General features: G+C 38.7%; 1 protein-coding gene across 1 annotated transcript in view; it reads left to right on the top strand.

Annotated features, from left to right (window-relative positions):
* The first annotated feature begins 4,297 nt into the window (after positions 1 to 4,297).
* LOC109034914 (uncharacterized) overlaps positions 4,298 to 27,089 on the top strand; it is a 49,404-nt gene continuing 26,612 nt past the window's right edge. Inside the window, exons 1-3 of the mRNA XM_019048333.2 lie at positions 4,298 to 4,621; positions 11,595 to 11,870; positions 14,651 to 15,001. Coding sequence (XP_018903878.2) covers positions 4,535 to 4,621; positions 11,595 to 11,870; positions 14,651 to 15,001 — 714 coding nt within the window. The 5' untranslated portion in view covers positions 4,298 to 4,534. The remainder of the gene's footprint in view (positions 4,622 to 11,594; positions 11,871 to 14,650; positions 15,002 to 27,089) is intronic.

Genomic DNA, 27,089 nt, shown 5'->3' with positions numbered 1-27,089 from the left:
GCGTGCTTTGCGATATATCGATTGTTATGCCATTTAAACCTATGGAAAATGATCGATGAACAGGGTGTTCGCTACGAACACCTTAATAATCGATTCTTTACCATAGGTCTAAATGGCAGAACAATCGATACATCGCAATTCACGCCACGCCACCGCGTGGCTCGGAAGCACTCGTAATGCGTGGTTTTTAATGACAGCCTGGAAAGTATGCAATCTCTTGCGCACTAATTCTTTGTCTTGCATCAACGCACGTTTTACTTTCCTTCTCAAGCGTTAAAGTCTCCTAGTGATTCTGTCGTGCTAAGGGAGAACGCCGTGCGAGCATTCGAAACTTGCCAAATTTCCTCCAGTAAAATGTTCATTTTTGAGAAAAGTTATGAACATTTTTCCTTGAAATTTTCAGGAGCTTTAGGTGAAATTGCAATCAACATAATCTGAAAAATTGGGAGAAAAATATTCATAAGTTTACCAGGAAATTCGTGTTTTATAAATGAAAATTTGAACTAAATTGAAAACTACGGAGAGAACTGAGCCATGGACCAAGTTTATTCTCTTGGTCCATGACTGAGCACGAGGATACTTTTGGTTCATAGATTGATTAATTACTGAAAGAGATACGACAAAATGATTTAATCCGCTGGAATACATGTTTTGAAATAGAAAATCAAGTTCAGCGAATATTGCATAACACAATGTCGAAAAGGTAGTAGCACTGAATATATTGGTATGTAGGGTGTAGCCAAGTGCTAGAGAAAATGTAACAATTTTATAAAAAAAAAAGACACTTACATTTTATTAATAAACTTTGACCAAAACTTTTCGAAGCAAGCGCTCCATCGTCAGGGTCACAACGCAAAGTATATATCGCGAGCAAAAAGTAAAATCAGGCATTTTGTCAAATGCCTAGGCAAATAATCAAATAAATTAACATATATTCAAATTTTCATTATTTTCCTAATTTTAGACAAAATATGTAATTGCTCCCGTAAGAAAAAATTATCAGTAAAAATTTGCATCACACAAAAGTATTTTAAATGATTTTTAGCTCCTGAGCAGCCACTTATCTTGAAAGCAGCATGTCATAAAAAACAGAATTTTTAGAATTTCAACGTTTAAAAATATGAGAAGCAATCGAAGAGGCATCGACAAAAAGAGTTCGTAGGTTTAATGAGATATTTTTCCCTAAAATATTGAAAACTCGTGAGATCTCCGCCATAAATTCACAAAATTTTGTAGACCTTCAAAATTTAACTATCTGCCTAGGCATTTGATAAAATGCCTGATTTTACTATTTGCCTGCGACATAAACATCACAAAGGCCATAATACGCAAATGCATGTCCGTCGCCATATATGACCAATTTTGGACCACAAAAATTGGACCAATAAGAATCGTCTGAAAAAAATCGTCATTTATTTCAAACGTCTCGCCAAGACTTAAACGAAATGGAGCGTTTCGTCGCTTCTCGATATATAGTCTGTAGCAAAGGAGCGTGCCACTATAACGAACGATAACACTATAATTCCCTGGTTTAACACGGAATTCCCATGGGAACGAGTGGAATAGTCATAACAAGTTGGGTAGTAAGGTGATGACCGGACATTCCTGTGCTTCGCTCCACCGTACGCCAGCAGCGCCGCGCCGCGAGAGAAGCGCTGAATTCCTGAAAAGACAAAACGCCTTCACCTTCGTGAGTATGCAACAAGAACATCCATTTGAGCCCGAATAGTTGCATCCAGAAGTTTAAATGAAATTCGTTCAGTGTTCGTCGCATTTGCCACAAACTGAGGGCGCTTTCCTTGTTTCTCTTACTTTAATTCCAGTGTTACCTATTGCACCAATGAATTTAACTATTTTTATCGCGCCTCCGTCAAGTTGATTTTGATATAGAATGGGACTCTCAGGATAGCGTAGGGGAATCCCCTCCTAACTACCTCTACTCTGAGAGCACTTACAACCAGTGGCACCATCGTGTTTCTCGCAAAATTTTACCTAAGATACAGTACTCAAAGCGCAAATTCCTGACACATCCTCGATAACAATTAACTATAGGATCTGTTTTCCAAAATACGAGAGACCTATAGGCGGCTATAAGATTTCTCATAGTTTTATATACCCGGCTATAGAATTTCTTACAGCTTTTTATGGCTGGCTATACAATTTCTTACAGCTTTTCATAGCCGATGGCAATGAGGATACCATCAGCTGTATGAGCTGTAAGCAATGAGAACTATTGCCCGACTATATAATTTTTTATCGCCTCGCACAGCCTGGCTGTGCGATTCTCTATCGCTTTCTATCACCCTCTATAGCCAGCTATAAGAATTTCTATGGTATTTTGGAACGCAGCTCCTCTATTAGCCTGGGTCGCGCGGGTGAAATGAAAAATATGAAATACCGATTTCCGCGAAATATTTCATGAAATTTCACAAAGTTTTGAAAAAAATGAAACATATTTTCAGGGGCTGGATATGCAACACGCACAAAAAAATACCAAAAAGCAAAAGTCAGTCGCCTTTCATTTAATTTTGCTTTTAATTTCATATTTTTCCGAAACTCCATGAAATATTTCAGGTGAAATTTCAAGAATTTATTTTTAGTACCTGAATTGCAGTAGACGCACAAATCATTTAGACAGAAAAAGTTGGTGACGTAGCCAACAAGCGTTAAAAAGCGAGCAGCGTGCACTATGAGGATGGACCCAATCAGACCCGAACCACCGAACCGTCTCACAGTGGATCGAGTCGATCAGAGAGGTCGGACATGAAATTTTTGACTAAAACTGCACATTTTTATATTTATCTCGTCACATTTTAAACTCTGAGGGGTGCTTCTAGCAGAAAATTTTACCAGGAAACCAATGAAACCACATTTAAAATCTCAAAGTTATGTATGAACGGAGTTATAAGCGTTTAAAGTTTCCAAATTTTGTCCGACCTCTCCTATTGACTCGATCTATTGTGCGTCTGTCTGCAGTTACCCTCCTGAATGGTCGTGACTATAGTGTTGCACCGAACAGAACATCTCTTTGAGGGAAAACTGTGCTCATATGAACTTGTTCCCTCTGTATTGAGATTTTCAGCATTATGCAGATTTTTAACGCACGCTGGTTACGTCACCAACTTTCTCTGACTTTATTTTTCATGAAAAATTGCAACTTTGATGCCAATAGCCAATGGAGATGTTGCATGTGTAGGGAATTTGCGATTTGACAATTGATTCTTATGTAAAAGTTCGCGAGAAACACGATGGTGCCACTGGTTTTCCCTGAAATCAACTCCCAAGCTCAAAAAAAAACTCTCAAGTTGAGGGCGTAATGGAGGGGATATCCCACGCTATCCTGAGAGTCCACCTCTACATCACGACGAACTCGCTATGCAAAGATAGGGAGCAAATACATTGACAGGGCTGCCACTTTATTCGAGGACTCTAAAACTGAAAACACGGCAACCCTGTTAACGTATTTGCTCCCTATCTTCGCATGGAGAGTTTGTCTTGATGTAGGCGTGGACTCTCAGGATAGCGTGAGATATCCCCTCCAGTTTGGCCTCAACTTGAGAGCTTTTTTCGAGCTTGGGAGTTGATTTCAGAGAAAACCAGTGGCACCATCGTGTTTCTCGCAAACTTTTACACATGAACCTAAAGTCAAATCGCAAATTCCTCACACATGCAACATCCTAATTTTGACCAGGGATGCAAGAGCTCCGCCGTTCCTCGCTAGAGTCCCTTTATACCCAGAGTTAAGACAACTCACTTTTGGTTGGGCTGAAAGTGGCCTAAAAAAAAATCCAATTCTGATTGGTTCTCGCTCATGGAGGCCGAAACGAGTGCACCAAGATGGCGGTACCTCGAATGTGAACAAGAATAATGAAAATATTACCTAATTGTGGTTTATCATGAGTAAATTGTTATTTCCATCGGTCTAAAATGAAAATAGATTAAGAAATTATTCACAAACCAATCTAATTTTCGTTTTAATTGATCAATTTGTTGATGTTGTTGTTTTTGTGTGACAGACATCGCAGGATTCCTGATCCTTATCCCTCAATATCGTTTGTTTGGGTGCACTCGTTTCGGCCTCCATGGCCAGCCAAGGCCGGCTGCCAGTCAGCTGATAATCGAGTTGTCTTAACTCTGGGTATAAAGGGACTCTATTCCTCGTGTGTCCGGCGGGTTGCAGCAATGACGGGGCAGCAACGGCACTTGCTTTGTATACGAGGCAGCACTCTGTTCCCACGGAGAAAGCTTTCCGTCTGGGAGTCGGCGCGGGTAGCGAAGCAAGGAGCGGATCGTCGCTTCGTCAGTAATCTGCGAGGATCCGAGCCACGCGTGTCTCCCGTCTTGGTCGTCGTGCGAAATCCGATGCGCGCCCGCTGCGACGATTCCTGCGCCCGGCCCACGATACCCGTCCCTAATGATCAGAGCCGGCTCCAACTACTTCTTCCGCGGTAAAATCACCCTCGCGCCACCCTCTTGATCCCCCGCGCTTCGCTCCCGCTTTTCACCCCCCGCCCCCTTCGCCCGTGTAAATATTATGTTTTTAAGTGCCATCTACTACGCTGCCGCGCTCGTCGTCCTAGGAGCTTGTGCCACTTCTCAAGATAGTTTCGCACCTATAAAGGTTGGTTTCCAGTCATTTGTCTGTTTTCACACTGGGAAAAAAAAAAAAAAAAAAAAAAAAAAAAAAAAAAAACATCCAGAGTCACTCTTGAAAACATTGACAAGGAAAAATACTCTTGATTCAATCAGATCTGAGCTTAAATCAAAAGGAAATCCGCTCAAATTAAGAGGCTTGGTTCTTGATTTAAGCAAAAATCCGATTGAATCAAGAGTATTTTTTCTTGTCCATGTTTTTAAGAGTTTGGACTCTTGATCCAATGTGTTTTTTTTTTCAAAATCAGCGAACATTGAAATGCAATGTCTGTTTTTTCCCCAGTGCATGGAGGATTTCCACCAGGTGTCGATACTGCCTTGCTAAGGAAAAACGCCGTATGAACATTTGAGAGTCGCCGAATTTCCTTTGATAAAACGTCTATTTTTTAAGAAAGTTACGCATATTTCTCCTTGCAATTTTCAGAAACTTTAGATCGAAATACAAGCAAAATTCTCCACAATTGGAAGAAAAATATTTATACTTTTACCAGGGAATTCGTGTTTTATCAAAGGATATTTGGCAACGTCTGAAGGCTCATACGGCGCTCTTACTTAGCACGGCAGTATAACAAGCCTGATCACACGAGCTAGGTTTTTTGCTCCGCAGCCCGTGACAAGAAATATAATAATAACAGATTACACAGCCGGTAACAAGGCTAATTTTCATGTAAATATCACCAAAACGTTTCGGCTGAAAGCTCAACCTTCTTCAGTTGGATAAAAACAGGAAAAAATTGTAAAAATCTGAAAACGTAATGCTTGGTTGTACCTTTCAAAGCGAGAAAAATGTTGTTATAAAAGAAATTTTGATATCACAGTCACCACGAAAAAAAAAATAAATAAATAAAAATGTATGTTATCAACATTGTGTTACTGCGTTATCAAAATGTCTTTCATAACAACATTTGTCTCGCTTTGAAAGGTATAGTCAAGCACCACGTTTTCAGATTTTTACAATTTTTACTGTTTTTTGAGGATTTTTCGGTAAAAAGAACTCGTGGATTCCCAACGAAAGAACGCAACTGCAAATCAATGTTGCCAAATTTCCCCTCACAAATTGCACTTTAACAAAATATAGTCTTAGGATTTTCTAACTAAAAATTTAGTGAGTTTTCTTCTCATCTAAAGCAAAAATCGGACGAATTTTTCACTAAATCTGCCCAGATACAGTATTGTAAAATATTAATTTGTACGAGTAAATTTTGCAACCTTGGAATGAAGTTACATTCTTTCGTCTGGGAAACGACGGATTATGCAATGCAAGTTCTAAGTAACGTACAGTTCGTAAGTTGTAGGTAACTTCTCCGACAGTTCTGCTATCAATTTTCCCCGGAATAATATTGTTCCGAGTTTTTCCTCACTATAGTAAGGAAGTAAGCCGACTGTGAATGAATTTCATCTGCCGCAGTCGCTATATCAAATTGCACAATCTAGCAGCATTGCAAGACTCATACGCCCTTTTACCGAAAAAGTCTTCAATTATGGAAAGCTCTCGGATTTTTTGGGGGGGGGGGGGGGTGAGAGGCGATTTCGGCCATAGAAATGGTAAAAGGAGCGTAGATTAATCCCTTTTTATTACCATTCTAAAATTGTCTTGCCACCGGTCGACCAAAAAACCTGACGACTAAAAAGAAAGTCATTACCTACTTTTGTAGAAGCACTTCTTCGGGGCTCACGTTAAATTGACGAAAGCAGGGAATGTTATTAGCCTTTGATTTTCACGACGAAATTTTATTGCTTCTCATGAAATTGCTCCATGAGCTGAGTTCGCTGTATTTTTTATAATTTTTTTTCGGAGAGTTTTTTTTTCTAATATTGGAAATAGGAGGAAAAATATTTTATAGTGAGAAAAATTTTCCGCCGTATGACGTCATGGGGTGGCATTCCTTACATGGAAAAATCGATGGCCATAGTGTGAAAGCACTTATATCCTTTTGCGACGTTGCAGAGTTCCTGTCATACTTTATTTTTTCTTTGGGAATCTCGTCAATGGTAATTTTTGAAAACTCCTTTGATTTTTTCTCTGTCAGAGGGGGACTCTGTATAAAATTTTATGAAGTTACCTAATTACTTTGAAAAAATGGAGAAAAAGCGGAAATTGTGAAACGCCACAATGGCGGTATGTGGTTTCGATCTTTGCCCATCGACATCGACACGTATATTACTCGGATAGATTATCCTGTCAATATAACTGCGTCAATAATTATTTATCAGCTAAGGAATCGAGGATATTCTCATGTTCTGTTAACCTAGTAGTTTCCATAAATGAATGTTTTTTCTTCCATTCTGCAAATTTCAGACGCATGTAAAATCTCTATTGGACGGATTTAATTTAATTTAGACAGATTTCATTTCACGTTGTATAATGTCTCCTCTTATTTTCTTTTTTTTTTGGGGGGGGGGGGGGGCTTGAAAGTAGGCAAATAATGCCAAGATGTTTTCCGCAAAGGATAGGATCCGCAAGGAATCAAAAGAAGTATGTATGATCGTAAAAATTTCAAAGCAGAGAATTGTGCTTACTTTTTTGACATAATGTAAAAAACAGGAAATTTTGGGCAGCGTGTGCTGCAGTTAGGCTCTGAATTGCCTGATGAAAATAATTTTAAAGGTTCCCCCATTTTAATTTTCCACAAATTCAGGCAGGACGCATAGGCGATGTCACGCGGAAATTTTACACATTCAAATAAAAATAATTAAATAATGGTGTCAGAAGTGTGCAAAAACCAAATAGACAATCAAAGAGGATAGTTTTGAGTAGTACAGATGAAAGCAAAAGAGAATTTGCAGGTGTCTGAAATTTCGTGAATTTCATCTTTAGAATGATGCTGCTAGGAAAACTGAGTACGAGGATATCCTTGGTTTCTAAATTGAACAATTATTGGAGAAAATATGACAAAATAACCTAATCTGCTAAAATACATGTGTTTAAATGGTAACTGCCGCCAGATGACGTCATAAGGCGGCACATTTTCTCACTTTTAAATTAATTTTTCTCCGATTTCCCATGTAAGAAAAAAATTATGAAAAATACTGCGAACTCAGCTGATTAAACACTCTCAGATGAAGTCATAACATTTTGGTGTGCAAAGTGTCCATTGTGACACTGCCCGAAAAATCATGACAAAGAAGTTTTTTTTGAATCTCACGTCTATGATCTTATAAAGTGCGTATTAAAATGAGACTCGTCGGTTATATAGTTCGTAATATTTTGTTATGACGCTGGAACGCTGCCTCCAGGCGCTGGCTATTACAATTTCTTGGTTTTAGTCGGTACCTCTTCAATAATTTCCAACCAGAATGGACACGATAAGTGGGTGCTGTCACAGCCGCCTACATTTAGCCCCAAATCGGTCAAATTAGTGCAGCGTTACAACATGATCCAGTTGCAATGGACTACGTTGCAAAATCTATTTTCGGTATTCCAGAGAGTAATTGGGGAATACTACCTGTCACGCAGTAAACATACTATTGTAGTAATATAGGCATAGCGATGACTATAGTACGAAACCACTTATCTCCGTTTGCGACGTTGCAGACTTCCTGTCATACTTTATTTTTCACTTGAAAAACTGGACCGTGTTAAGCAGAAAGAAACCGAGTCACATCAGCTATCGCCAAATTGAACTGGATAATTTAATTTTTTACATGACAACGATTGTGCGGATACTTGTGCAAATTTCAGTGATTTTCTGTATAGCACAAAGCAAATTCTTTAAAATTCTTGCAAGAATTCGCAAAAATGTTCTCTTGTAAAAAATTAAATTGCCCGGTTAAATCTGGCAATAGCTGATGTGGCTTGGTTCCTTTCTGCTTAACGCGGTCCAATTGAGCCTCGGGGAAAAATTAAATGTTAGTAGCGGAAGATAGGAGGAAAGGAAGGGGATAATGAAAAACCAAAGTGACCATGTTTCAAATATTTAAAAATTATTATTTTTGCCAGTAAAAAATAGCAAATTTAAAATTTTTAGCTACAGCCCCATTTATCCAATTTCCCTTAAAGACCTCTCCCCTTGGCATCCTGTACTGATCGTTTGCTGACCATGTGCAAAGTTTTCGGGTGGGCAACGCTGGTTGGGGAGGGGGGGGGGGGCGCTGATAAAATACATTTAACTAACTGCGTAGGGCGTAATGGTCTCGTCTCCAATCGTTAAACGTTGTTTTCCTGCGATTATTTGTCAGACTTCATTTCCACAGATATTACTTTGAGATATGGAGTGATACAGGTCGATGTAGTAACTCGAACCTGTCGTGTATCAGAAAAACTATGTTTATTTCTGGTTTTTCTTTTGCTAATTTTGCAACTACATCGAATCTTAACCTCATATCATCCGACGAAAATTCATATTCGATCGAACAATTGTCCACTACGTACTTATCCACGCCTAGATAAATTATTATTCCTACATATCCAATTATTCTGGTATGCTGCTTACGAGGCTTTTGTTAATTAGTTCTATGTTGAAAGAGCCTCCCAAAAAGTGGCCCCTTTTTTGAAACTCGGGGATTTTATTCGTATGTGGCTGAAATGAAACCTTATGGTGAGACAAGCCTCCAGTAAAAATTTTAGCTTGAGTATACGTCTAGTTTCCGAGATACAGCGTTGCAAAGTTTGCATATTTAAGCTTTAAAAATTTGCATATTTTCAAGTATCTTATTTTCGAAAACACCTCCATCGGACATTTTATGATATTTTGTATGACATTTAACCAACAGTTAGTCTTATTATTGAATGCATACATCTATTGATACAATAATACTGCTAATTCTCTTGATACAACGTTGCAAAGTTGACACCAAAGACCTATAAAAAAATGCTCATTTTGGTTAGTTTTTTTATAAAAAGACGAACTTACTGATCACCAAAATATATGTTTATGGGGTTTAGGTGTAATTTTATAATAAGATACGTCTTCCATATAGGCCTTACCGCGAGCGTAAGCACAGATTCAATGATACAGTGTTGCAAAGTTTATTTATTTGAGCTTTAAAAATGTTTATATTTTGAAGTTCCGCGTTTAAAGAGCGATTTTCGTGGATCTTGTTTTCGAATTTGAGGAGTAAAATCTACCCACGTGTCATTTGTAGATATGTATGTTCGAATAAACAGGGATACTTTGATTGGTGGTGGTACAGCGTTGCCAAGCTAACAACGTTAAACTCTTGAAATTATTATTTATGGTAGTTAAAGATGACGTCTATGAATGTAATACCTGATATCAAGGCAAAATATCGAGGGTTGATGTCAGTTCCGAGTGACAATTGGTATTGCCAAAAATACTGTGATCAAGTTTATTAATACTTCTTTTAAAACGATAAATAAATGAGAAATTAAAATAAGGAATCCTCTAAGAATTGATATTTGATTTTTGTTTTTTATAACTTTGCTTTACTTTTTTAATTTTTATTTTATTTTTTTTACATGTTTAATGTTTTTACATTTTTAATGTTTTTACATTTTTTAAATAACAATTATAATTTTTTTTATTTTTTTCTTCATTTTTTTTTCTTCATTTTTTATATTTATTTTTTTTTTTTTTTTGCATGAATTTATCACACATCGGTACAAGTTCTGCCTGCAAATCTATGGACAATGTCTTGACACTCTTGACACTGTCGCTAATCTTAAACTTTAACATTAAGAAAAAAAAGAAAAAACAAATAAATGATTGAATGAACACTAAAGGAACAAGAACGAATACAATGGATGAACGCATTATTTTTTCAAGGCGTAATAAATGTATTCTCTACATCAAGATTAATTTATACTTAAAAAACTCGAAATATTCCGTATTCTATGTTTATTTTTTAATTTTTCTCAACAAAACGTCGAATTGGCAACTATGGCGAGGCAGAATTTGTTGGATTTTGAAAGAAACGCTGATGATGAGTATTCCATTAAGCACGACAAAGTCTCTTGAATTTGATTTTGAAATCAGATTATTATTTTTGGAAGTATCCTAATTTTAAAATTATTTTATGTATAAATGTTGAAGGAAAACAAAAAAATAGGCAACAGTGTAATTTTTTATACCAATTGTCATCTAGTTCTAACTAGAGTCCTAACATTTTGCTTTAAAATACCGAGACATGTTTGATCGAAGTTTTTTTTTAATAAAAAAACAATAGAAAAGACATGTTCAGAGGTAAAAGATGTAAACTTTGCAACGCTGTGTTACTTGAAATTATTGTAGCCTTACATCAATGCACTATGCATCCACGAGTACCACTAGGGGTTAATTTCGTGCCACAAAATACAATTGGACATTCACTAAAATTGGTTTTTAAATAAGAAACTCAAAAATATGAGTATTTTTAAAGCTCAGAAAGGTAAACTTTGCAACGTTGCACTACCTAAACAGGGGTCATGCATAAGCTGAAACTTTTACTGGAGACTTGCTTGATCATTATGCTTCATTTACGCTTTGTTTCAGTATTGTAAAGTTCACTCTCATGTTAGTTTTAGGAAGATAATATTTGAAAATATGAAGATTTTTAAAGCTTAAATATGCAAACTTTGCAACGTTGTATCTCCGAAACCAGACGTATACTCAAGCTAAAATTTTTACTGGAGTCTTGGGTCATCATAAGGTTTTGTTTAGGCCACATTTGAATGAAATCCCCGAGTTTCACAAAAGGGGCCAAAAAAGGCCCTTTTTTTGGGAGGCTCTTTGTATTTATGATAATTAGTTGGACCACATTTTGCAATTTGCAACAATAAATTCTAGCCCGGTTTAAAAACAACGTATGTGCCATTAGTTTCCCTATGCACATAAGTGTTTTTCCAGAGGAGCCAGAATTTATAGTTCCAAATTGCAAAATGCAATCCAGTTGATCTTCACTCCTGATGTTGTAATCGGAAGTTTCTGGCATTACTGTGTTACTTCACAAACCAATAAAGCTGCAAAAAAGCTAAAAGGTTTATTGGATGTTTTGTTGGACAGGCGAAACGGCAGATATACCGTGAGCAGGTTCTGCCGGCGTTCGGTGGGAAAATCCCGGAGGACGCGTTTCGGGTGGACCGGCTGGCGCTGAACCGGCTGAACGCCCTGGGGATCTCGATACCGGACGGAGTGCTGCTGGAGCACCGCCCGGAGGAGAAGCACCACGGCTCCCACCGACACGACCCTGATCTCGAGGCCTCCGTCATCAAACTCGTCCAGACCCCGGACGGCCGCTACGTCCCACCGGAGGGACAACACACCCACAACCACAACCAGGTACCGCACGCAATTTAAATTACACTCAAAAAAATTACATATATCTAAAAATCCAGCTATTGTTTGTCCTGCCCACCAACGTCAGACCAAATGCAACATTCAACATTTCCTTGAATTTGTCAGCTTTTCATCTTTTGACACTGGCGTAGGGGGAGGAACTAACAACTAAATTAACAGTTATACATACTACGTATATATAATTTAGTTATAAGCTAGAGTCTAAAGTTAGACTCAAAAGTTCAAAGTCCATTTACTAATCATATTTTAACCTTATAATGTAAAAACAATTAATACTCTGTAGTTTTGTTCATAAATAAAAAATTAAAAAAAAAAAAAAAAAAAAAAAAAAAAAAAAAAAGTATGGGAAGAGTGACTTACCGGCCGAGTTATGGATCATGGAGCCATAATATATAGTTCGTGGAGCCATGCTTATAGGTTCATGACCAATAAAGTATGGCTCAGAAAGCCGTACTGTAGACGGTAAGTCACTTTGGTTAGAAATTATGGATCTCCGAGCTACTTTTTATGGGTCTCAGAGTCATACCTTTTTGTGAGTGTAGTAATGGGTCATTCCATGTAAAATGAGCAAAAAATAAGTAATTTTTTTCATGACCTTCTTCATTAATCTAGAATTCTGCCGTGCTAAGGGAAAACGCCGTATGAGCCTTCAGGCGTTGCCTCATTTCCTTTAATAAACCACGAGTTTTCGGGCGAATTTGTGAACGTTTTCCCTCAAATTGTTCAGTTTATTTTTTTCGTAATTTCACCTAAATGCTCTGAAAATTCCAAGGAAAAATATCCACAGCTTTCCTCAAAAATAAACATTTTATCGAAGGGAATTTGGCAACTCTCTAATGTTCATACGGCGTTTTTCCTTAGCACGGCAGAATTTGCATGCAAATTTTTTATTGCTTCATCTGAAAGTGCTTGAACAGCTGATTTTACTGTATTTTTTATAAATTTTTTCTGATATGGGATATAGTATAAAAATAGATGTAAAAGTGAGAAAATGCACCGCCTAGAGACGTCATCTGGTGGCATTTCCCATTTAAACACACGTATTTTAGCAGATTAGATCATTTTGTCATATCCACTCCAATATTTGTTCAAGTCATGAACCAAGGGTATCCTCGTGTGAAATTCACTTTGTCAGTAGTTTCCATTTAAACACGCAATTCATCTTTTAGACATTTGCAAATTCTCTATTAGTATGATGAAAAACGGAATAATAATAAAAAATGATGATGAAAAAATCAATGGAGAGGCGTGGAGGACAAAGTGCATAAGTAAAGTATTTGCTTTTTCGAGAAATTTTTGTTTGGAGTTTCAAAATTACATTTCTCCTTATGGCGACAGAAAGTTCAAACTGACTTTTCGATGCTTAAAAATTGGAATTTCGGAGCGAATTTTTCACAGAATATGCATTGAGACTAGTTTCATTTGAAATCATTGATATCTCATTTTTTCAAAAACTGCACTTATGCGCCTTGTCCTTCAAGTCCCTTGATGATAGTCCAAAAAGCTGCACTGTTAAAATCGAAGAGATAAATTCGGTGCCTGAGTCTATGCAGCGCCCAAAAACTCCGAGTGATATGAATGCGAAGAGTGAAATTGGCACCATAAACGCGTATGACACTCCGTAAAAAGAGTATACGCTTTGTGATAGTGTAAGCCGCACTCTGTAAAGAGAAAAAATTCCGCTTTGCATTCATATCACTCGCGGTTTTTAAGCGCTATATAGACCCCGGCAAGAATTTCACTCCAAAATTTTTAACAATGTACGTGTGATCCTTCATACGTGTAACATCACCAGAGCTTTCTTGAGTCTACATTGAAGAGCAAGTATCAATGTGAAGTGCTCCACAAAAAAAAAATAGATAAATAAATAAATAAATAAAAAATGTAAAAAAAAAAAAAAAAATCTTCCTCCCTCAAATATTCTATTAAAATAACCTTAAAAAATTACTGAAATCAAAATTTAACAAATTTTAAAATACTTTTTTCTTTCCCTCATATATGAGCTATTCTTTAATTAAATGCGATATTTCTTCCCTAATTCTCACTGTTTGAGGACTCGGTCTGCACTCATCTGCGAAAAACCCCTCCCAAATCCCTTTTTAGAGAGGTTTTTCATCACAAAAAATAATAAAAAAAATATTAAATTGGAGAAAATCGGAGAGAGGGGGAAACAAGGAAGATGTCCAAGAGTAACTTGTAAAAAATACGAAATATTTCTAAATTTTAATTTGGATGAGAGATAAACATGTTTAAGTCCAGGTATACATAGGTGTATTTACATTCTCTAAAATACAGGTTCGAAGTATTTTTCACGTTGTCATTATTCGCAAACATCGCATAGAGGCTGCCGCACTTCTTTAAATCGCAGGGATTTTTATCGCTACTTTTCTGTCTCTGCGTTTAAGTCTCCTCGGAAATTTCAAGAACTAGTGAAGACCGAGGTTCTATTTACCTCCAAGTAGACGAGAACTCCTATATGACTGATAGGGATGCAGTTTGTCTATATTTAACTCAAAGCCCTCGATTTGAATTAAATTTCTCGCTGTTTTGACATGGAATTGCTTATTCTTCTAGCAAATTTGAGCAAATTGAAACAATACATAATTACCGGTCACATCTTGTGTCAAGTAGAATACAATGACCTAATCAGCCAATGCGTTTAAGCACGAAGAAACTTGTTTTAAAGAAAAGTGTATCCCGTTAAATCTTTTTTTTCTCAAATAAATGATTCAAGGAAACATTTAATTTTTATTTCTTTTCAGGTGGAGTCAACTTACGTCATCAGACCTCCGGTAGGATACAAGCATCACGTTCAACCTCAAAAACCCCGCCCAGGGACTATCTCAATCCCCACAAATCAAAACTACAACTTGCAGAGTTACAACTTGCAAAGTCATAACTTGCAAAGTCATAACTTGCAGAGTCATAACTTGCAAAGTTACAACTTGCCAAGTCACAACCTGCAGAGTCACAACTTGCAAAGTCAAAACTTGCAGAGTTACAACAACCCATCAAGTTACGATAATCACGCCACCTATGGATATAACGACGTGTACTCGTTCATGAACCAATACGATGTTCCTTCCTTCTACAGCAAGCCCTCCATGTCCCAGGTAAGACTTGAATTGATTAAATATTTCCATATGTCGAGACGTCAAGACCCATAAAGTCTTTTCGGGCATGCACTCTTCACGACAGCATCTGATTCAGTCTCCTGACTACAGTTCTAAATTTAGTTTGCAAATCGATGAAAAGGAGGTACAATTTCATTTGAATAACCTTATTTTTATCTCATTGGATTGGCGTTTTCTACGTTCAACCCACATTGTTAAAAAAGCGGGAAGTTCTGATTAAAAATTCTCCCTTTAGCACATTGAAACCGATGTCGATGAATTTTCTCTCCTACAGGAAGGTATTGGGATTGGGAAGTATCAAGTATTCAAGTGAGAGGCTTGAAAGACAAGGCGAATTAGTGCAGTTTTTGAACAAAATTGAGATATTAATGATTCTGAGTAAAACTAGTCTTAATACATGTTCTGTAACATATTCGCTCTCAAATTCCAATATTTTTAAACATCAAAAAATCAGTTTGAACTTTCTCTCCGCCGTAAGGATCCGTGTAATTTCGAAACTTCAAATACGTATTTCTCAAAATACCAAAAACTGCACTTATTCTCCTTATCCTCCAAGCCTCGCAAATGTATTTTCATACAGTAATCATTTCTTATTATGAAAAAATAGCTGAACAAACAAAAAAAAAAAAAAAATGCGTGTCTTAGCCCCGCGTTAACATTCCAGTCCGGATGACACTTCCATTCAAATACAAGGGGGCTACGCTGCTGTATACCTCTGGCCACTCACGCGGTCCAAGCTTCCAGACGGCGCTTCACATACTCTCTGCTGTGCTAGGGAAGAGCGCCGTATGAGCATTCAGATGTTGCCAAGTTTTTAGTTTCCTCCGATAAAAATCGAATTTACTGAGACAATTGTGAACATTATTTTCCACAATTTTCAGACACTTTTGTACGCAATTTTATCTAAAATACCTGAAAATTTCAAGGCAAAATATGCATAAACGTTATCAAAAATACATGTTTTATCAAGGAAAATTTGGCAACTCCCAAATGTTCTTATGGCGTTTTTCCTTAACACAACAGCTCGTGTGCCTCGACTAGTTTATCTAAATAAATCGGGCTCTTCTAGTGACTGCCTTATCGATAGCCGCAAAAGTAATGCAAACCGGCCCGTCAGATCTTGAGAACGAAACGTGATAAAAAATGAAAATTTAGGGGGTCAAAAAGCTTAAACATATAGTAATGGAGAATTTGCCGGTGTCTGAAATTTGATAAATTTGATGTGAAAGTGGAAAGTCCTGAGTGAACTGAGCACGAGGATACCCTTGGTTCATAAATTGAGTAATTGTTTAAGGAGATATGACAAAATGATCTGACCTGCCAAAATACATGTGTTTAAATAGGAAATGCCGCCAAATGACGTCACTAAGCGGTGCATTTTCTCACTTTTAAATCAATTTTTAGACTATTCCCCATCACAGAAAAAAATTACATAAAATACTGCAAAATCAGCTCCTTAAGCACTCTCAGATGAAGCACTAAAACATGTGCGTGTAAATCCTCCACTGACTGAAAATCGGCTTCTTAATTTTACCAAGAGACACGCCTTTTCGCTCGGGATGAGAGCGTAGCGTTTAATCGATGGTCATGCATGGATTCGGGAACGATCTGACATAAGCTCGCGGAAATTGGCGGCATACGTGGTTTACGCGACGATGACGGTGAAAGGAGATCGACGTGGAAAAAACCCGGTTCATTAGCGAGAAGCTTTTAATAAAGCAGTCCCTCCTTGAACTCTAGTCCCTATACTTTTTTTCGATTCCCGGACGACTTTCTCCATTCCCTTATTCGCTCTGGACGTAACCCTGTCCGAGCTCATACTGAAAACTGCGAAGTCGATGAAGTAACAGTCGCCTCCGGTCTGCAAGTGCCCAACTGGAGACACCCAAGACGAACCTACAGAAAATTGAGGCATGAAAGCAGTGGCGTAGCGTGCTCTACGATAAATCGATGATCTGCCATTTGAAGCTATAGGGAAGGATCGATAAACAGGGTGTCCGCGACGAGCACCTTAATAATCGATTCTTTACCATAGCTTCATATGGGGAAATATCGATAGCGACCATTCGCGCCTCGCCAATGCAAGAGAGATAATGATCAAAAGGGGCTTGTCGCCATCGAGATGGTTACAGGCATCTAGGACTCTTCCAGTGGCGTGGCGTGCTTTGCGATATATCGATTAATCTTCCGTTTAAACTTATGGAAAAGGATCGATAAACAGGGTGTTCGCAACGAACACCTTAATAATCGATTCTTTACCATAGCTTCAAATAGGGAAATGTCGACAATCGATCAGTCACGTCTCGCCACTTAACTCTTCCTGCATCGATGCCTCATATGTCGGCTGGAAGGAAAAGGAAATAAAGGAAATTCATGCTGAGAGCAGAGAACTGACCGACTGGGTTGGCCCAGTGGTCACCGCGTCTTGCTAGGCGTCAGTAGGCCCGGGTTCGAATCCCGGAGTTTTTTTTTTTTCTCTCTCTCTCTGTAGTGAGATATCAGCTTTATGCTAAATTTAACGGACGTTGGCTAAAAAACTCCAAAATACCGAAAATATTAACAACTTCCCTAAAAAATAAACATATCGAAGGAAGTTTGGCAACTTTCGAATGTTCATACGGCGTTTTTTCCCAGCACGGCAGTATAACTCCCGGTTTATAACGGATAACAAGTCTAGTGGGCGCTGTCCCAAACCTCATAATCTACATAGGCAAAGAGATAATCATTCCATATCCTTGCTCGGTCCTGGAAAATAACTGACATTATCCCTCCTCATAAAAGTCCTTATACTCCATCATGCACGATAGAATAAGCAGGTGCCTGAAAGCTATGTCTCTATTTTGAACTCGTATCTTTGATTCAAATCTTTAATTATCTTTTTTCCCCCGAATAAGTCGGGATACTAAAGAGAGGACATTGCGTAACCACTTCAGTCACTCTCCCGGGGGCTATTCCGTAAGAACTTTTAAACATCTCCGGAGCCGAACGGACTCCGAAAATTTACGATCGCATCCATCGTCGCTTTTTTAAAACCTCAGGTGTTGGTAAAAGTGGTCGCATCTAAAGAAACAGACCGAGTGAGATTGATTCGACGAGTCCCTTGGAGAGATGGCCTCATCGCACAGTGAGACAGCTCGAATCAAATATTCGCTGTGATAACTCGACGAGGTTTATGAGTCGACAAATTCATTTCAGTACTACTGAAAACTACAGTAGTTCTATCCTAAAATCCGCCTTGAAGTGTTTCAGGATCGTGGTAATCACAGCTCACGATCAGATGACTTACTGTTGGACCATTCATAAAAGCACCTATCCGCATTGGGAAACTGATGACCATGGGTTGTTCCTAATAATGAGTCGGAAATAGTAGTTCCTAATCATAAAATTTAGTTCACTGGGCTTTAATTTTTAGGAACGTAGCAATGACTGAATTTAATAATCGTATCTAAATCTGCTACAGTATAAGACTGTTAATATTCTTTACTTTCATTTTTTTATTTTTAAATGAACAAGTAATAGACCGCGTTTAGCAAAAATGAACCAAGTCACATTAATTTTTGCCAAATTTAACTGGGCGATTTATTGTTTTCACAAGAGAACGTTTGTGCTGATTCCTTTGACAATTTTAAAAAATTCGCTTCGCACTATGCAGAAAATACACTGAAATTTGCACAAAAACCCGCACAAACCTTCTCTTGTAATAAATTAAATTGCCCGGTGAAATTTGGCAATAGCTGACGTGGCTTGGTTCCTTTCCGCTTAGCGGGGTCCAAATGTCATTCGACGGGGGCGGGTGGCGGAAGCGAAACTTTTTAGACCCACATAACATCAGAGCTTCACCGTTGATGCGTTCCGGATGATTGAGTATTTCAATATTTCATGCTCATAATATTTCAGCTTGAGGAATATATTGCTCATCGAATTAGGTATGCAAAATAATGCAGAAATTGAACAATCTTTGAACTTTGCCTCCTTCCGCGTTCTTCGCCCAGTCTGCGCGTCGGGCAAAAATTCCAATTCGCATCGGAACCTCTTTAGACCATCGAGCTGTGGCATTTAATTCCGATCGATCGGTGCTAATTAATTCTGAATCCCATCCCAAACACGCGCGCGGCTTATCTTTGAGAAAGTTGCTCTCCCGCACGAAATTATCAACAACGATGACCACAAAAGCTGCACCGACGCCGACGTCTTTGACCGTAAAACCCCGACGTCAATGCTTTTCGGCGAAGTCTTAAATGTCAGAATAATTGGTGAGCCATCGGAGAAAGTCATCGCAAATTTGCACATCGCCATCTCATGTGACAGTACCATCACTTTCATTATTATTCATGGCGAAAAAATTCGGAGGTGCAATCGCATCATCACCGACGGTTTCATGGGGTCGATCTGAGGGGAGGGCTGGGGGGGGGGGGGCGTGCGCCCCCTTCCCGCGGTTCGCCAAAATGAAGGAGGAAGAAAAAGGGGGAAAAGAAGGAAGGAGCGGATCCAAGAAGAGTGGAGGACGCTTGTACTTGGTAATTTTGGTAATTTGCTTTGAAATTTCGAAAATTCTCTGGAGACAGCCCCTCGAACCTCCCTGACGCCCTTCCTCCTCCCCGTTTGAAGTGTCTAGATCCACCCATGAACGATTCTTTGGAGCTTTGGAATTGATTTATGTTGAGAGATGATTAAAAATCGCAGAATCTGCGACACAAATATTAAAAGTGCATGATCGAAGAATAAAAGTAAAAAAAGCAATTTTTTAATTTTTATTCTTCTTTTTTAATTTGATTTAAGCGAAGCCATATTCCTTCACATTGGAGGAAACTTACTGCAAAGCTGAGATGACGAAGGAGAGCATATTATTTACTTTTTTGCCCTCGCACAATTTACCTGAGACGATACTGTCCACTTGGAAACGCTCGAAATTATTCTGCGGAGCTTTGGCTCAGCTATCGCAAGTTGTTTAAACTTTGAACAACACAGGATGGGGGATCTGCTCATGGAGAAGCCTACCATAACCGTTGTATTGCGAGCGTGATTCGATTAAAAGAGGACTCAGACACTTCATATGAGCAGGAGGATCAAATTTTTTGTATTTAATGCCACTCTGAAACGTTAAAATCTTGATAAGAAGTTAATTTTATTAATTTTCGTTGCACAAATCGTGTTTTACTCGACAATTTCAAGAGAGAGCATAAATCGTCACCTTCCGGCCAAAGTATCACATGCAACATGCGACGTTTTAAAATTTCCGCCGCCAGTTTATTTTCATACAGAGAAATTTTTCTACGAAGCTGTCCGAAAATTTCACTGAGTGTTCTTTGTGCTGCCGATAAAATTCAGTGAATTTTTCAAACAGATTCAACCGACAATTCATCCGTAAAAAATAAAATGGCGGCGAATATTTTTAAACGCCGCATGGCGCTTGTCATACTTTGGCCGGAAGGTGACCATATCAGATCGCTTGAATGGAGATGTTGCATGTGTGAGGAATTTGCGATTTGACAATTGATTCTTATGTAAAATTTCGCGAGAAACACAATGGTGCCACTGGTTTTCTCTGAAATCGTCTCCCAAGCTCAAAAAAAGCTCTCAAAGTGAGGCCAAAATGGAGGGGATATCCCACCCTACCCTGAGAGTCCACCTCTACATCAAAACAATCTCTCCATGCAAAGATAGGGAGCAAATACATTAACAGGGCTGCCACTTTATTTGGGGACTCCAAAACTGAAAACACGGCAACCCTGCTAATGTATTTGCTCCCTATCTTTGCATGGAGAGTTTGTTTTGATGTAGAGGTGGACTCTCAGGGTAGGGTGGGATATCCCCTCCATTTTGGCCTCACTTTAAGGGCTTTTCTTGAGCTTCGGATATGATTTCAGAGAAAACCAGTGGCATCATCGTGTTTCTCGCGAACTTTTACATAAGAATCAATGGTCAAATCTCAAATCCCTCACACATGCAACATCTCCATTTGGACCTTGTCTAGTGGTTTATTTTTTAACGACGAAGAGAGGAGCCCATCTGTTTCTGTCACATTGCATCCAGTCGAGGTGCAAAGTGCATTGTCGTCTGATTCTAATGCGAGGAGAGGTCTCTCCGCGTGCGAATCGAGATCCACAATGCAAATTTCCCCCGTGTGAGGCGTACACACGCGCCGGGCGGAAAGGAAAACTTCGTCTCGCTTCGAAGTGCATTCACACATTGTTTTAATCGATGCATTACGCCACGATGCCAAGTGAACTGCGCCAGGACATCTTCTGAAATGGACCACTAAAATACAGTCTCTTTATTGTGATGACGAGAGTTGAGACATGAGGAATCCACTTCTGATTGGCTCCCGTATTTTAGGCCTCCACAGTGCCATAAACGGGACTGAATATTACATTTTCGTCATTGGAATGGACCAGGGAGTAAGGGCACGTCAGGGTTCGAATTTTTTTTATGTTCATCGTGTTTTGCATCGATCTATTGGTACATAGGATAGAAGAACAACACTGCTCGATTTGATTCACGTAGAGATTTGAGTTTCTTGAGAGTGGGCAGTTCAAATTCCTCGTAACCAATGTGAAATAAAAACGTTAATATCTTCGTTAGGAGTTGGTTTAAGTAATTTCCGTCGTGCGAATCGTGTTCTACGTGAAATTCTGGTTAAGAAACATGTATCAGAATGCTTAAATTCGTACCTTGTCTAGTGGTTCATCGAAGAGTCGAGTTTCTTGATGTATGCGGATTTCTTTTGATTCAAGCACAAAGTCTGATTGAATCAAGATTATTTTTTCTTGTCAATGTTTTTAAGAGTCCGAGCTCTAGATCCAAGCGACTTTTTTTCCAGTGCGGAATAAATCACCCCGTACACTGGAAAAAAAGTAGCTTGGATCTAGAGTCCAGACTCTTGAAAACATTGACAAGAAAAATACTCTTGATTCAATCGGATTTTTGCTTGAATCAAAAGGATATCTGCTTAAATCAAGAGGCTTGGTCCTTCGATTCAAGGAAAAATCTGATTGAATCAAGAGTACTTTTTCTTGTCAATGTTTTCAAGAGTCTGGACTCTAGATCCAAGCGACTTTTTTTCCAGTGTAATCTTCACACATGGTACTTTCAGAAAATTAAATAAAGTACGCAAGGTTTAGCGACGCATTGCAAAATGTAATCCAAATGACTGATCCTGCCATTTTCCTGCGAATTATGCACCCACACCCACACCGGTACCGAAGCTAACGAGGATATCGAAACTTTAAGCCGTCGTCACTCGTCACCCCTCACTCGGACTCTGGTTGCGCAACGGCTAAAGTGGGCACTTATATCACGGGCATAAATCTCAATCGGCCGATAAGCGATTAACGATAGTGAGTAAATGGAGCATCGGTACTCGTATTGCGGTCAGCCGCTCCGCAGAAGACGCGCAAGTCCGACATGGAATCCTCATGCGGATACGTCGTTATTGGCTGGCGCTTCCCGCTGCGACGCGACGCGACGCGGGGCAGATTCGCGGAGCCATCCAGTATCCACCTCGTTAGTGCTATCGAGTTGTGAAGTTGTGATGTTCGCCGCTCGAAATTGCTTCCGCTTTGATTTAATTTCCTCCGTGTAGTAACAGCGTGCTCTATTGAAGCCGCGCTGCCGAGATGGCGCATCTCGTCTCGGGTGCTCCGGAAAAGAGGATTTTTGGAAAGCCGTAGACGTAGAGGACGAAGAGAGTATGGAGCGATATGGAGACATTTCGATTCTTCGGGTTCTACAAATTTTTTAATTCTGTGGATAGGCGTGAGGTATCTCGATTTCTTGAAGGCATTTTTGTGTTTTGAGGTTGGAAACTCACATAGCTCTTGTTACTGTAATGGAATATCAGAGCTTTCAAGAGGATTTTTGGAAAGCCGTAGACATAGAGGACGAAGAGAGTATGGAGCGACATGGAGATATTTCGATTCTTCGGGTTCTACTAATGTTTTAATTCTGTGGATAGGCGTGAGGTATCTCGATTTCTTGAAGGCATTTTTGTGTTTTGAGGTTGGAAACTCACATAGCTCTTGTTACTAAAATGGAATAGGTATCAGAGCTTTCAAGAGGTTTTTTTGGAAAGCCGTATAGACATAGAGGACGAAGAGGAAATGGAGCGATATGTAGATATTTCGATTCTTCGGGTTATACAAATGTTTTAATTCTGTGGATAGGCGTGAGGTATCTCGACTTCTTGAAGGCATTTTTGTGTTTTGAGGTTGGAAACTCACATAGCTCTTGTTACTGTAATGGAATATCAGAGCTTTCAAGAGGATTTTTGGAAAGATATATAGACAGATAAGAGGTGGAGAAAATGTAGCAGTAAGGAGATATTTCGATTTTTCGGGTTCTACAAATGTTTTAACGGATAATTTGCATACGAAAATTGTATAGCTTCATCTGAGAGTGCTTAATGAGCTGAGTTTTCAGTATTTTTCATAATTTTTTTCTGACACGCGAAATTGGAGAAAAATAGATTTCAAAATGAGAAAATGTAAGCCTCATGACGCCATCTGGCGACATTTTCCATTTAAACACAAGTATTTTAGCAGATTAGGTTATTTTGTCATATTTCCTCCGATAATTGTCTAATTTAGAAACCAAGGATATCCTTGCACTCAGTTTTTCTAGCAGCATCATTTTAAAGATGAAATTTACAAAATTTCGGACACTGCAAATTCTCTATTCTGTGGATGCACGTGAAATATCTCGATTTCTTGAAGGTATTTTTGTGATTTGAGGCTGGGAAGTCACATGCAGCTTTTATTACTGCAATAGAATATTAGATCTTTCATATAGGATACGCTAGAAAAAAAAAAGTCTCCTGGAACCAGACATTTGAAAAATTTGATAAGGAAAAACACTCTGAGTCAATAATTCTATCAGCTTTTTGCTTAAATCGAGAGCCAAACGTTCCTCATGTAAGCGGATTTCCTTTGGGTTCTGGGAAAAATCCGATTGAGTCAAGAGTATTTTTTCTTGTCAAATTTTTTGACAGTTTGGCCTTATTTCCCCTTTAGTCCACGAGAATCACCCGCCGTAACCAAGAGGATCGTTCCATTTTCTCGTCGTCTTCTTCGTAACACAATTTCAGTTATTAGCCCGGAGGAACCCTCGAATGGTACAAGTGTACAAAAACTTCCAAAAGGCATTTCTTCGCGCTTTTAATTTTTTCCTTTTACGCGGGTAACCTCGGTCCATGCATTCGAGCTTTTTCTAAACTGTCTTGCCAAGAATGAACGCCGTAGAAACTCAAATTTTGCCTAATTTCCAGCGAGAAAATACTCATTTTCGAGGAAAGTTATGCATAATTTTCATTGACACTTTCAGGAATCCCAAATCAAATTACTATCACAAATTTCCCTAAAAAATTGTAAGGATTCGTCAAGCGATCTTCCCCAAAATTACTGATTTGTCAAAAGAAATACGGTAACATCTGAAGGCTCATATGGTGTTCTTCCTTCAAGTAACCGCATTCGCGTTGCTTTGCACCTCAGCTTGCGACTTCGGCTGAAACTAAAAATAATCCCACCTTACTTTCAAAGTAAAAATTACTCCAAGCACCAAAAAGTTGCTCGGGAGAGAAAACTTTCCTCTCGAAAGCAACTACTCAATGCAGAGGAGACAAATGTTTTCTTTCCTGAGCTACTACTTTGTGCCCTGGAAAAGATACATTACTCTTCTGAGCACTAACTTTTTGCTTCGGAGAGAAAACATTTCTCACGTAAGCAAATATTCGATGCAAAGAAGCAAAATGTATTTTCTTCTGAACACTATAGTTCAGTTTAGTTTGAAGGATGAACCGAGGATACATACATATAAGCCGCTTTCATAGCTCTTTGGCGCTCTGCGACACCCAGCCGCACAGAACGAGAAGTATGAACCGAGGATAAGGTGCCCAATACACGAAGCACGTTACATGAACCGAGTTGTGCGAAAGCACGGCCAAGGTAGAACACCGTACTTAAAGTTCACACGAACGATGTTTTCTCCTCAGTTTGCAACATGAATTATTTTTTTTCATCATCATTTAGGATTAATCGCACAGACGCGTCTTCGAGATGATGGCTACTTTTCTGGTTCTGCGTTTGAGTCTCCAAGGAAACTGATGAGACCATTATACTAAACAAGAATTAAAACACTATAGAGGTATTCAAATTAATTACATCAGGTAATTAAGGGGAGGGAGGGGGCTTTAAGACCAACTGGAAACCCCTTTTAAAGCACGATATGAGGCAGGAGGGGAAGGAGGACCTGAAATTGGGGGAGGGAGTGGTTGAGAAATCGGAATAAAAACCTGACGTCATTCATGAACATGTTCCCAGATAAAAAGTTTTTGCAAAATTCTTTGAATACAGTGAATTTCTATCCAAATCAAGAGCCCTTATTTAAATGATTGCGATTTATTAAATGTAACATTGCAATGGACCACTAGATAAGGTACGAATTCCAGCATTCTGATACATGTTTCTTAACCGAAATTTTACGTAAAACACGATGCACACAACGAAAATTACCGAAATTAACCCCTGACGAAGATATTTAATGATTCTTGATGCGTCAATTCAAACCACCCGCTCATGAAAACTCAATGCTCTACGTGATTCACATCGCGCGCTATACGTTATCATGACAGTCTCTGCGATATAAAAATCTGGCAACCGCAATCTTGACGCTTTGGCTCAGTTATAGCAAATTGCTAATAGTTTGAACAACACATGGTGGGAAATGAGCATTGCTCGATTGAGAAGCTTGCTGAAACCGTTGTAGTGGGCGATTTGACTCACGTAGAGCTTTGAGTTTCTTGTGAGCGGGCAGTTCAAATTCCTTGTAACCAATGTGAAATAAAAACGTTAATATCTTCGTTAGGAGTTGGTTTCAGTGATTTTCATTGTGTGGATCGTTTTTTACGTGAAATTCTGGTGAAGAAACATGTATCAGATCGCTTAAATTCGTACCTTGTCTAGTGGTCCATTGGTCAAACTTCCCGTTAATTTATAGTCGGGTCAAGAAATATTTTTTGAAGTTCCTAGAGTAAAAAGGAGATTGAAATAAATCCAATAAAAATTGCATTAAAATGTCTTTTAAATATGAAACACCCCAATACCTGCAGCAGTCAATTTTTCAAAATTTCGTGCGCCCTCTGATCTTTAAAATAGTGAATCAGCTGAAATCTCTAAATACTGTGAATAATTAATACTTGAAAAATACTATGGGTTTTGATATTTTAAGGTAAATCCGGTCCGCACTGGCCTTAAACATAGAAATATGTAGAATACACAATACATAGAATTTTTATTTTTGAATATTATATTTCCTGTATTGGCGAATCATCACAATCGCTTGCAGGGGCCTGAAACTGAACAGTTGAGTTTTAATCAAAGTTTATGAAATGAGGCAAATATGTTGAAGTTTTCCTTGAACCTTTCTTAACATGCAAACCACATTTAACCTTCCCGAATAAAGGGGATTGTTTCTGGATTGAATATGCGTTGGGTTACTCCATGTTTATGTTAATTACTCTTCTTCTTTATCGAAGTGTGTACAAACCCGACATCCGAATTTTCCGTAACATCGGAGAAAAATGAGTTTCCTGAACTCTTGGCAACGCTGCATGTACTCCACGGTAACAATATAATTAAATAATGCTCTGCATCAGCTCGAGCCGGCCACGTACCTCCTCTCTTTCTTCTTTTTCCGTCCTCTCTTCCCTTTTCGCTAACGGTGGCTTTTTATCCGTCCATTATACGCTTGTAAACACTCTAATTTAATCACGTAGATACGCACGCGTTAGGCCATGGCCCGTTATTGGCCGTAATGTCGACCCGCACACAAGTTTCAGCCAACTTTTTCGTTCAATCAGGAAAACTATTCAATTTTACGTTTTTTTTACAATCGGAAAAATTTTCCGACAGTTTGAACAATCAGATATTATGTGGTGTGTACATCAGCAGTGCTTAAAATATTGACGGCTACTCCGATTTGATGAAAGCAAAACATGAGCATTGCGTATGTGCATATCGTCGCTCCTCTGGAGTAGGGGCGTATCTCTGTTTTTGTATGGGCCCCATAAAACATG

Source organism: Bemisia tabaci, chromosome 5, assembly GCF_918797505.1.
Source record: "Bemisia tabaci chromosome 5, PGI_BMITA_v3".
Classification (NCBI taxonomy): domain Eukaryota; kingdom Metazoa; phylum Arthropoda; class Insecta; order Hemiptera; family Aleyrodidae; genus Bemisia; species Bemisia tabaci.
Note: the sequence above shows the minus strand (reverse complement) of the source record. Positions and strands in the feature narration are given on the sequence as shown.